At 43.1% G+C, this 13,121-nt stretch overlaps 1 protein-coding gene across 1 annotated transcript in view; it reads right to left on the reverse strand.

Annotated features, from left to right (window-relative positions):
• ERICH3 (glutamate rich 3) overlaps positions 1–13,121 on the reverse strand; it is a 72,534-nt gene that overhangs the window by 18,107 nt on the left and 41,306 nt on the right. Inside the window, exons 10-11 of the mRNA XM_014577164.4 lie at positions 12,096–12,385; positions 8,667–8,903 (exon numbers count right to left, since the gene is read on the reverse strand). Of these exons, the coding sequence (XP_014432650.2) occupies positions 8,667–8,903; positions 12,096–12,385 (527 nt within the window). The remainder of the gene's footprint in view (positions 1–8,666; positions 8,904–12,095; positions 12,386–13,121) is intronic.

Genomic DNA, 13,121 nt, shown 5'->3' on the forward strand with positions numbered 1-13,121 from the left:
AAGTAGCTGCGGGGCTGTATTGCCATGCAGCTTAGGGGAACCTTGGTGAAAAGTCCATGAGTCGAAGGACCATGGCTTAGATATATTCAAGACATAAATGAATTGTGCACACAATAATTAAGATGAAGGGAGAAAGAAAAGAAAAGAAAAGAAAAGAAAAGAAAAGAAAAGAAAAGAAAAGAAAAGAAAAGAAAAGAAAAGAAAAGAAAAGAAAAGGAAAGGAAAGGAAAGAAATAATTTGGTTATGTAAACTAGCTATTTGGGTAATTTACAGATTTCTGTGGTTTTGTCATGGTAATGAGAGTTTTACCATTAGGCCTTTACCAAAAATGAAACTTCTCCTGAAAATGACCCGGGAATCACAATGATAGTTTAGGCCAACATCCATTCCATGTAACAAGCACACGGTATCTGAACATACCTTAGTCCAGGGGTAGGGAACCTCAGGATGTTTGCCTGGATCTGGCCTTGGAGGCTCATGGCACTCCAGACCCCTCCACTGCCCACCACGTGACTGGAGTACACAAAAATCTTCTAGACTGGGCCCCTAGGCTCTGGTGTGGAAGAAGAATGTGGGAAGTGTCTTTTTTTTCTTCTTGGCTTCTCACTTGTGTGTGGCCCCCACTGATTTTTCTGTGGGTCAGCAGCTCCTGCCCCAAAAAAGGTTCCCCACTCCTGCCTTAGTCATTCAAAGTCCGCATTCAAATTAACAAAAGATCAAAAATTTACTTAGTGACAACAATAGCATGAAAGAAAAAACCTACAAGACTTCATTTGAGAAGCTTCTTTCCCTTGCACATGTACTTCTTCAAGATCTTTGAGGGTTACCTTTCAACGTGGTGTGCCTAGAGTTAGGACACCTAAATTAGTGGCCTGATTTCATAGTCTCTGAGCACCCACTGAAATTAATGGGAGCTGGAGGTGTTCAGCACCTCTGAAAAATAGCCAATTATTTATGTGCCTAAATATGAGTTAATCAGAATACAATAAGCTGTAGATTCAGTAGGCTACTGTTTCAAGAACATTAGCAAATCCACCAATGGGGAAGAGGAGGCAATTCACCGGGGCCTAGAGATTCAAAGAGGCCTGGAGCTCCCAAACACTGTTATGGAAGCCACAGCAACCAGAGACCCAGGCCCCTTTGAATTGCTGCCAGAGCGCTGCAGCACTATGCAGCCACTATGAGAAGCTCTGAGTGCTTGGGTAGGAAGCTTGCTGTGGTCTGGGCAGTGCTAAGAGCTGACTTCCTGAGGCTCCACCCCTGCTGAGGTGTGGAAGTCCCATACACACACCTTGCCCCAGGACCCGGGGTGGCTGTCGGCCCTCTGAACATTGGCAGTGTTTCCAAAAAAAATCCACATCCCTAATGTTCCACATTTATCGGGAAGCCAAGAAGAAATTTACTACTTACCAGAACTATGAGTTCTCCAACAGTGCGCCCCACCCAACAGCCACATTTCTAGGGTTAGTGAACAGCATGCTTGCCATGTGATTCCAAGAGCCCTTTGAATCAGAGTGTCAATGTTTTTACCATGACAGCTCTTACTCCATATGCCAAACCAGAGTGTGAAAATTTAAATGCTAAGGCCTCAGTTGCAATGCCAAGCCTGTCCAGGAGTTAACAGGATTTTTAAATACAAGAGAAAGACAAGTGGCTGAAAGATAGTATACCTGAAGAACTCATGGTATCAATCAATAACTTCGTTTTCTCTCACACAAACACACACTTGGAGACTAGCTAGCACTACCAAGTTTCGTTTATGATTATAGTGATTATTAATAATACAATTAATAATTAATTGCAGGCCCTTACCTGCAAACGTGCAGAGCGTTTCAAGGTGGGGCATTCAGCAGAATGAACTCAGCATTTAGTGCTGTTTTGAAAGTGCCCTTTGTGTGCCCTGCCTCTCTCTCTTGGCCACCTACTGCTACAGCCTGCAAGGGGTGCAGAGGAGACCCTAAAGGCTCCTGTGAGATTCATGACATCATACCAGACTTCCATCGTCAGTGCTCCAGGAGTACAAGTGACATCAATCGACACAGCTCATGCATTAATGCACAAAGAGCAAAAGGGAAAAGCTCTCTGCAAGAAAACTTGGCTTCCACCCGTGTCACCAGTATGACAAAATTTAGCCCATACAGAGAGACATACTCTCCTACCCTGAAAATCTTCTAATGTAAGAGTAGAGAATAGCGGTGCTTCTAGTCCTGGGCCCTGGTTCTCAGGTCTCGAGAGTTCAGCAGAATATGAGGAGGCACAAGAGGAGGAAGGCAGCTGAAAGCCCGCGAATGATTGCTGGAATGCAACAGTGATCTGTCCATGCTTCCTATACTGAACGCTAGGAGATGGAGACATTGAGTGAGCTCTACCATCTCTACAGCAACTAAGGAATCCCCCAGAACAAGGAAACCTTCAGTTGCCCATTTTGGGAAGCTTTCCAGTCCCTTTTCAGTGCTGTGGGTATGAAGAGACCATTGCATGGGGCAGGATGTGATCATAGGTATCATGGCCCTAAGAGGTGGGAAGACTGGGCTGGGCTTTGGGTGCTGCCTTCAGGGTGTGGATGCCCAGGGGGTTGGGTCCCACCCCAAGGAGATGGGTACCAGGCATGAGGGTAGGAGAGCAACCGCCTTTGCACATACCCCACACCAGCTCGGACTGCCCTGCTCCCGCCCACTGACTCTGTGTAGGTAAATCAAACCTCAGTGGGTTGACCCTCCTGACACTCAGTTTGGCCCAGCTGCCCCTCCATCAGAATTGAAGGGCAGTCAGACAAGATCTGGTCAGCTGGAGGCTCAGTGCAGGTGCACTTAGTGCACGTTGGTTAATACAAGCCTTTGAGAGATAGATTAAAGTGCCTGCTGTGCTTGATTCAGAAGCTGCCCTAACCCACGCACTATTGGCTCTTTTGCTCCCTCTCTCTCCCCCGCCCCTCCTTCTCTTTCTTTCATCATCTCTCAAAACATCTCTGAGTTTTGTCCCAGTGCAGAATAAGCAAATGTTTGAAATCTCAAACATTTTCACCGGATGGGAAAACCATTTCCTTCCCACCTCTAATTGTACCCAACATTGACACATTTTGGATCTCTGTCCTCCTCTAATTGGCTGGACTACATAAAGGGGCTAAAGAGTCTGCTACTGTTCCCAAACTGACTGACTTCACCCCTTAACTAAAGAAGTAGGTGCTTTTAGATCAAAAGCTACTGAAGTCACTCCTTAGATACTAGGGCATTGCAACAGCACTGTGGGAAACAAATCCTGCATTAGTATGGAAGAGGGATAGGATATGAAATTGGATCCTTTTCTTTTCTCCTTTATACAAGTCCCTGTTTGCCAAGTTGACAAATATAAAAAAAATCTTTCAAGACCTTGAGTAGAATTGTATGGATGTAATTGAACTAGAATCGGTATGTCTTACATCTAACTACAAAAAAGTGAATTTTCTTCTGTTAGCTTATAAAGTCTCTTTTTTAACATTTTTAGATGAATGGGGATTTTTTTGTTTTGTTTTGTTTTTGTTTCTCAACTCCCACTCCAGTCATCTTTACCAGTGGCCTTCAACGCTGATCATAAGCTCTTTCCCTGTCTGCACTGTCTGTTGACAGTCAGCTTTCTTGCCCGTCGTTCATTGCTGACACTCACAATATGCTCTCAAAAGGTGAATCGATGCCTGGGATAGTTAACAAAAACACAATAAGAAAAGTTGTTGTTCTTTTTCAGTGATTAAAAACAAATCTCACCTATCATTCCTAAGCTAGATTCTCCTTTTCTTACCAGTCTCGCAGCGCTGTATCTTACCCATGCTGGATGACACGTGTATTTATCAAATGTATCAGCTTCAATTGTTAGCTAGTGGTTCAAATTTTCCCTACTTTTCACAAATGTAACATATTTTGTAACTTCTTGCCCTCGAGGAGTATGTGTCATCTAGGCAAAACTAAGCCTAGCCATAGAATGAAAGCTAGATAGTTAATCATGTGCCATGGAAAGGATTTGCTGGTGGCTTGAATTCTACTGCTACAATGTCATCCTCTATTTCATATTGTTGAAGCAGAATCTTGTCCATTGAAAAGCTGCCTCTTTTTCAGGATTCACTTTCAATAAACACAGCCTTTCCCGTCAATAGAAAAAGTGCCTTAGTTGAATGAACTATTGCTAGCTGCCTCTCTAAGAACAAAACCATGAGCTCAGCACACTGTGGGAAGATAAAAATGGCTAAGGATTATGATGCCAATAAAGTAAATGGATGTTAGGAGAAGATAAACCCTTCCTGGGGCAGACTTTTAGTTCTAAGTCATAAGAAATATTTGAAAGCACACTGAGTTTGGGCTCAATAGTGGTGAAAGCTATTTTTATGAGATTCTGTCCCAGAATGAGGAAAATCTCATAAGACAAACTCATTTCTGGAAATTTCTCTCATCTTGAATGGTAGAAATCTCTGTAAGGATACCAGTCATTCTCCAGAGACTTTGGGTGCATTGCAACCTGAATCCGAAGACGGTTTTGGCTTTAGATCAAGGGATTTAAAACCAGACCCACTGCAAATCCAAGAGTTTGCGGATTCATTGTTCCAATTTGGATCCATTTCTAGCTCATCACCAACTACAGGCAGTCCCCGGGTTACGTACAAGATAGGGACTGTAGGTTTGTTCTTAAGTTGAATTTGTACATAAGTCGGGTACCCCAGGTGTCCCAAATTCAGCCGCTGCTGAAACTGACCAGCAGCTGACTACAGGAAGCCCGAGACAGAGCTGCTTTGCCCCGGGCTTCCTGGAATCAGCCTCCAGGGGCGGATATAGGGCAGGGCGAACGGGGCGGCCGCCCCGGGCCCCACGCTTCAAAAAGCCCCGCGCATGTGCCATGGCGCCACCCCGCATGCGCATGGCGTCACTTCGCATGCGCCGTGGCAAAGGGGGGCCCCGCAAAATTATGCTGCCCGGGGCCCCGCAAAACGGTCATCTGCCCCTGTCAGCCGCTGATCAGTTTCAGCAGCAGCTGACTTGGGGACACCTGGGGTAGAGCAGCTGGGGTGCTGCCAGGTTGGTCCCCGCAGCGCCGAGGTGCGGTGCTGTGGGGACCAACCCGGAAGCGCCCCAGCTGCTCTGTCCCAGGCGTCCAGATTCAGCCGCTGTTGAAACTGACTAGCAGCAGCTGAATCGGACACGCCTGGGGCAGAGCAGCTGGAGTGCTGCTGGGTTGGTCCAGTAGCGCCGCACCTCGGCGCTGTAGGACCAACCCGGCAGCCCCCCAGCTGCTCTACCCCAGGTGTCGGTGAGAAAAGCCTTGTCTGCTGGGGGAGGGTGCAGCTACTGGTCTGCTGGAGGAGGGCGCAGACCAGGGAGACGCGGAGCAGCTTTTCTCGCCGCAGAGGACGCGGGCGGCGGGACCGCCGTGGCGTGTCTCGGCGGTCTGCTGGGGGGGGGTACAGCTAGTGTGGGGTTCCCTCACCCCATTCTTAAGTAGGGATCCGACATAAGTCGGATCCACGTAACCCGGTGACTGCCTGTACAGTGCAATGGCCCTCTACTGACTGCTGCTCAATAAAAAACTGCAGGACTCTTGGGGTACATCTACACTGCAACACTATTTTGAAATAACTAGCACTATTCTGAAATAACTTAGCCCGCGTATACACAGCAGGCAGTTTTTTGAAATAGTGTAAAAAAAAATGTCAAGCTGGAGTACTCCTTACGCCGACTCCTGTAACCCTCATTATATGAGGAGTAAGGGAAGTTGGAGCAAGAGTGCTCTATTTTGAAATAGGTGCTGTGTAGACACTCCCTATTTTGAAATAAGCTATTTCGAAATAAGCTACGTAATTGATGTAGCTCAATTTGTGTAGCATATTTCGAGGTAAGCCCTACAGTGTAGACACACTCTTAGGCTACATCTAAACTACACCTCTCTGTCAGCAGAGGGATGTAAATGGGGCTTTTTGAAAAAAAAACCTGGCAGTTTAGAAGGGGCATTTTTGACAGAAAAGCCCTATTTCAAAGATCCTGTACTCCTCATTTTCTATTCACATGCTAATGGACTCAGTAGTGATATGGGCTGGTGGGGACTCTACCTACTTAATAACCACTGAAGTTGCTATCAGCTCTCTGAGTGATATCCTTCCTGTCTTAGGAATCTATCTATTGACTTTGATTTTTATCTGCTTAGGTTTAAGTACCCATTCTCCAGATACTTAATGATGCTCTGTCTCTCACCCCTCCTTTTTCCTTTCTCTCCCCCCTCTTCTTCCCCTCTCCTATTTATTTCGAGTTTTTATATCCCCAACTCATAACTCCGGTCATCTGAAGAAGTGGTCTGTGACCACGAAAGCTCATGATACCATCTACATGTTTTGTTAGTCTATAAAGTGCTACCAGATCATTTGTTGGTTTTTTTGCAGTATGTTTGTAACTCTGAACAAAGTACAGGTAGTAGCTGACACTCCAGGCCAGGCTTCAGCAGTGGCTGAGATCTCTACTCAGTATCTCCCTCCTGGCAGGGGTGGGCATGAAAACAGCATACTGGGGACAAAAGAATGCAATAAGAGGAGCGGGGGACATAGTGCAGATTCTAGTACTCTGCTAGCTCCCACTTCTTTGGGCTGCCAAACCCAGTGTATTGCTGTAAGTGGCTGTCTCTGTGATGGAGATGGCAGTAGGTGTGAGGCTGGGACAGGCAGCCAAAGGAGCCTATCTTTAAGATACAATGTAGGCACTATATAGTATTTGCTGGGATTTTTTTTCCTCTGATGCTGTTTCTGGTTTCACATGGTGTCCGATTGCTCTGGTGTTTGTATCTTTGAGGCTCTACTGTATTTCAAATGATTGAATAAAAGAGAATTAATGGAAGCACCTCACTAGACCTTACCTACATATGTTATCAGTGTTGCAGTATTTCTGTAGTCAAATAAGAAGTATATTAATTTAGGAAGAACCAAGGACCCTCATTGTTATGTTATCTATTTTCACACAGAGACACACATACAAACACTCTCACACATACACACACACACACTCTTCTGAGCTTAATAAAAATGATCAAGGAGAACTAAGCAGCAACTAATTTGGTCACAAGAAAGCTGATTATATGCAAGACACTAATAAGCAGAAAACAATTTTTAAAAGTTTACTGATTGCCCAGGAATCTGCAGATAAAATTATTCCTGATAATCATTTGGAAAATGAAAAATCAAGATTCTTTCTGATCATTGTGGTGATCTGATATGCAAACATGTTTCAAACCTGGTTTCAGTTTCTGAAGACTTCTAGATTTTCTATGGAATGGTGCATTTTTTTCCCCAAGAGCCATTTTACCTTTGCCTATTTCACATAGAAATACAAATGTGAAAGTAATATTTACATTTAACTCGAGCAAATAGCTCCCATATAAGGACTATCAGATGGAAAACGTCTGATGTGTTTGAAGTTACACATTTCATAAGAGAGGGAATGTTAACCGAGGTCAAATTATGCTGGCCAAATTATGACTAAAAGAACAGACATTGAGTTGATGTAAATTGTCATGGCCCCGCTGAAATCAATGGAGCTGTGAAAATTTACACAAGCTGAAGATTTGCCCCCCAATGTATTTAGTTTGGCTACATTCCTCCCTAAATTCCCCAAGCAGCTACATCTTCATTTCTGTTGCCGAGCTAATCTGCAGCATTTCTATGAGCTGTTAAATAGCTGTTGCATTGCGCTCCAGAATTGGCTGTATTTCCACACTGGGTGTGAAGTGATTCTTCTATGTCCCTTATCCGCTATATACATCAGAGGGAATATTGCTAGGTATAATTAATATATGATGTTCTCATATGGAAGTGCTATGACATGGCTAAAAATAGGCCCTTCTTTCTTTCTCCTTGTTCATGGCTGTACAGTAATGTTGCTGCAGAGCAGAGCTGGATTAACTGAATGAATGCAGTGGACAGGGACAAAGGGTTTTGAGAATCGGGAATAGTGCAGCTAGATGGACAAGAGGGCTGTGTCCAGACTCAGGGGTTTTTTCGGGAAAAGTAGCCTTTTCCCGAAAAAACTTCCCCTGCGTCCAGACTCAAGCCGCGTTCTTTCGAAATTATTTCAAAAGAACGCGGCTTTTCTTTCGATGGCGGTAAACCTCGTTTCACGAGGAAGAACGCCTTCTTTCGAAAGTTCCTCTTTCAAAAGAAGGCGTTCTTCAATGTAAATAGGGCTTCCTCGAAAGAGAGCATCCAGACTCGCTGGGTGCTCTCTTTCGAAAAAGCGGATTGCTCTTTCGAAAGATCCGCCTGCAGTCTACACGCGATCTTTCGAAAGAGGCTCTTTCGAAAGATGCTTTCGAAAGAACCTCTTTCGAAAGAAGCCTGCAGTCTAGACATAGCCGAGGTGGCCTATGTTCTTCACATGTGGTTGGCTCCACAGCGAGTTGTTGCAGAGCTTGGTTATCTGTGGGACAGCCTGGCAATCCCACTGTGTAGGGAAACAGGATCCATAGCTTTCTAGGGAGTTAGGTAACAGCTCTGCAGGCATGGATATGTTGTGATGGATGAAGCCCTAATGTGTCACTTTAATGACACAATGGAATGTGTAGCTCAACAATAATTCAGGTTAGATGCATGGGATAAGGCAAGCATAAAATATAAAACACAAATCAGGTCAAGTACCCTATGCCATGATAAGAAAAAACTACTAACCTTGTTTATCTTCTTCCGAGTCACTGTTTGAGTATCCATCACTTTCATCTTTCTCGCTGTCAGAGGCCTGAGGTGTCTTCTGTGATGAGCTTTTACTCTCCTTTTCATGGTCTAAATTATCTTTTTCATCATCTGAGGGTGACTTTGACATTCCATTCATTTGATCATCAGCCTGTCTTTCTTCATTAACTTTCTCATCTGATTTCTCTTCATCTGCTTCAAAATCTTCATCATACTCTGAAATAAAAGAAGACCTCTAGCATGAGACAGAAAATGGAATTCATAACTACTTAAAGTTCTTATTAACCAGAGAGAGGTTAACTCCATTAACCCTCTTTTTCCTTTGCATTTCCTCACTTCTTTTTACAATGAGTGAATATATGAGGCCGCAGGAGGGATTGTAAAAGTACATTACCTAAAAAAAAAATCATTTTCTTTATATCTAGAGTAACAGAAATGGAGCAAAACTATACAATGATCTAGCAGGTGTCATTCAGGTGTAAAAAATAAAATCAACAAAGATAAGTCAGATAGACCAATACATGAAGAGAAGAAATCCTCATCACAGAAAAAACAAGCTAAAAGGAATATTAATTTAAGAAATGGTTAAAGCACCAGAAGGATAATATGCTCTGTGTGGAAAGTAGGATAAAGGTGGACTGACAAGACTAATTAACAGAGAGATGTCCTACAAAATAAATTAATTATTCAGACTCAGTCAAAGGACGCTGCAGAGCAATGCTCTGATTATTGCATGGATCTTCTAATATATTCATTTGGTTACAGGGTGAATTCCTAGCTCCATAGACAGTAATGACAAAACTCCCATTTTGACTTCAGTGGGGACAAGATTTCAACCCAAGCCTCTTACTGAGAATCTGATAACATAAGGGCTTTGTATGTAATTCAAAATTGAAATCATGTGTGTATTAGAAAATGTTCTTCATGCCACCCAAAAATAGTCTAATTTTATTTCCACAAACCAGAAAATACAGAAATCCCTTTCACAATACAATATTTACATTGCAACCATTAATTTGCTACACAGACTGCAGAAAGGCAACAAAACTGTATCATGAAAGAGAATTGTCACATCAGACATGCTCCAGCTGTCCCTCGTGGCAAAAATTTCTCACCTTTCAAATTTAATTGTTCACCTCTTTTTCTTGTTGAAGTGACAAAATGCCAAAGACAGAAGGGAAGAGTATCTGATGTGGAACCAATTAGGCAAATAAACAATTATTCTACAATGAGAATTAAGAAAATAAGTAGTTTTATTTTCTACATTCAAATCAATTGAGATTCCAGTTGCCTCAGAGGTGGCAAGCCTTCTCAGTAATTGTCAGAGAGGTGTCCACCCGCAGCAGGGATAAACGCAAAACTAATCACCAAAACATATATGTAGTGCCAAATAAGAAAGTTTTCTGAGGGTACAGAAAACTCATGTAAGTGAGGACAGCAGTAGAAAGTGGGAAAGTAGAAAATATTTATAGAGAAATAATATGATATATTATTTAAAAGGTATCTTTTAAATAAGTAAATGAAGAAACAGAAGATGCTAACAATTTTCGTAGTCAGGTAGATACATATGCATGTGCCAAATAAATAAATGGAAAAGGCATTGGTGGTCATATGGTACAAAAAAATTGCCATCTTAAAAATAGGCACTTTTAGTGCTATAGTGCAAGTATACTGCAAGGATTGAGTGAATGAGGATATACTGTCTTCAAGAAATCTTCTGTGTTAGATTTGATTGTAGTGAAGGAAATCTAAGCAATACAAGAATGACCCTGAAAGTCAGATACTGATCACAAATGCAAAGAATGAACGAACTGTACAACTAAAAAACATAATCTATTGCATATAGACACTAGTCTACAAAGCCTTACTTCTATGAGCATTCCTTGCTCATTATTATTAGTATTACACTTAAAAACAACTACATTAAAAGATTAAGTTTGCAAAATCAAGCACTCAAAAGTTCAGAAGGAACAGAATTAACATTACCCAGGCAACCTTAATTCACCTCCTTACGCCATTATAATACGTCCTTTAGTTAAATCCTACTCTGAATTATCCATTTCCTCCTGGACATTTCTGTGATGTTCTCACCATTGTATCTGAATACTTCACAGACATTAAGGATTTGAACTTGACAGCACCCTTGCAAAAGGAGGAGTGATACTATCCTCTCAATACAGGGGAGGCACTACAGCACAGAGGGGTTAACATGCCCACTAATTGAGAGACAGCTCAGGCTTGATGCAAAAATGAATTAGGCACCTGACATTGTAAATATGCACCCAATGGGATTATTAAAAATCACTTTAATGAGTTGGGCACCCAACTCCCATTGACTTGCCCATTGACATTAACCTCTGTGCTTGTCTTCCTCACCCACATTCTTGATCCTCTCATCCTATACTCAGCATATTCCCCACCTTAGCTTCTGCCTCCTCCTCTAGTCCTATGCATACCCTCACAGCCTGGCTCTTTCCTCCCTCTCCTTTTCCACACACACCAACCCCTCCACTCCTGCCCACTCCCCAACCTTCTATAGCCCATCCATTCCTTCCCATCTTCTAAGAACTCTAAAGCCTCCACTCCTGCCACCCTTTTCTATGAATACACCTCAAGCCCCAGCTCCTGACCACCACCCCCATTCTGCTCCTATCTTCCAACACCTCACACATCCTGGCTGCTACTTCTGTTCCTTATACCACCCAGCACACTCCCTCTTCCTGTCCCATCACCTGCTTCTGTTCCCCTCCTTTTATTGCATCTCCACTGTCTTCTATGTCCCTCTGCTACTTCCTCACCTCTGACAACTCCTCTGACAACACCTCTCCCCATCCACTAAGCTCCTGTACATCTGCTGCTTCCTGCAACCTTAACTGCTGTCTCTGATAGCTCTGATACAGTGTGCTCTCTCTGTCTCTCACATACATACAGGCTGTGTCTACATTGGCATCCCTTTCCGGAAAAGGGATGCTAATGAGACACATCGCAATTGCAAATCCGCGGGGGATTTAAATATCCCCTGCGGCATTTGCATTTACATGGCTCCCGCTTTTTTCCGGCTTGGGGATAAGCCGGAGAAAAGCGCCAGTCTAGACGTGATTCTCCGGAAAATAAGCCCTTTTCCGGAGGATCTCTTATTCCTACTTGTAACCCACCATCACATTCAGGGGATCCTGTGGTGCTAAGCACAAATATACAGCAAGAGACAGTCCTTATCCTAAAGAGCATCCAGTCTAAATAGGCAACATATAGGCTGGGAAATGGAAAAGAGGCAAAGGGCCATGCTTGTGGTCAATGGCTGAGTTGAGAACAGAGCCCAGGACTCCTGACTATCAATACTGTGCCATTTCCATTAGATAGCTCTGTCTTCCCATTTGTGTTCCTTAATGGGGCTTTTTGATACTGTACCATCTTTACTAGCATTTTCCTGGTCATCTTCAGACTCTGGCCCTTCTTGTGTTTCTTCTTTTCTTTCCTCTTCTCCAATTTCCACATTGTCCTCTGCAGGTTCCTGATCCTTTCCAAGAGATGAAATGTCTGCTGTTGAATGTTTGGTCGCCTCCTGCTCGACACTGCCCTCACTTGGCTCACTGTGCTCTTCATCCTTCACAGAATCCTCCTGCTTTTCTCCATAGTCTGCTTTCATCTTTTTCTTTGGAGGAGAGGGCTTTTTGTCTAGGCCCATTGCAATAATACACCTAACAAAAAGAACATGCAAGACTTGAAAACTACACAGTTTTCCTTCAGCAAACAATGGAAATGGATGAAACAACCTGCTACATGACTTGTAAGTTAAAAATAAAATTTTCCCTCCCCCCTTTTTCCCCTGCCAAAGGGAAAGGGGACAAGGGAGGTTGTTAAAATTAAAGCCTTATATTGTACTTTACATTTCAAATTCTGTAAGTGCTTTCTTCCTTTCTATATCCTTAATTAAATGTTTTAAAGGATTTTAATGGTGTGTACTAAGCAGGCTAAGGTCCCTGAATCCAAACCCTGCACCTTGATTCATACTGTTTAATGTTGTACAACAACTGGGTTAGGGTAACATTGTTGGCCCATATAGTCCATCTAAATTCACACATCATCCTCATACATACTGGGTGACTGGAAGCTGTGCAGCTAGTGAAAAAGAATAGTTCATGCAAATATATGTGCAGTAAATCTACAGTGTATCAGCTTGCCAACATCCTGTGTGGATGCTGCTGCAGTTCAGTGAAAGTCCTGAAGAGTAACTTAGTGCAGTAGGAGTGCTAATGTGCTATAGATTCATGCCCTGGTTTGCTGTGCAGCTATTTGCTGGCAAACAAGCCCCGAATTGCATATTTGTAACTGCACTTTGGCTTGCTAGCAATGGGCTGAGCTGAGATCCAGGACCATGTCTCTGAAGCTATGTCAAGATTGCAGAGTTATGTCAGAAAAATATGTGCAAATTGT

Source organism: Pelodiscus sinensis, chromosome 9 (assembly GCF_052426305.1).
Source record: "Pelodiscus sinensis isolate ZL-2025 chromosome 9, ASM5242630v1, whole genome shotgun sequence".
In the NCBI taxonomy this organism is placed as follows: domain Eukaryota; kingdom Metazoa; phylum Chordata; order Testudines; family Trionychidae; genus Pelodiscus; species Pelodiscus sinensis.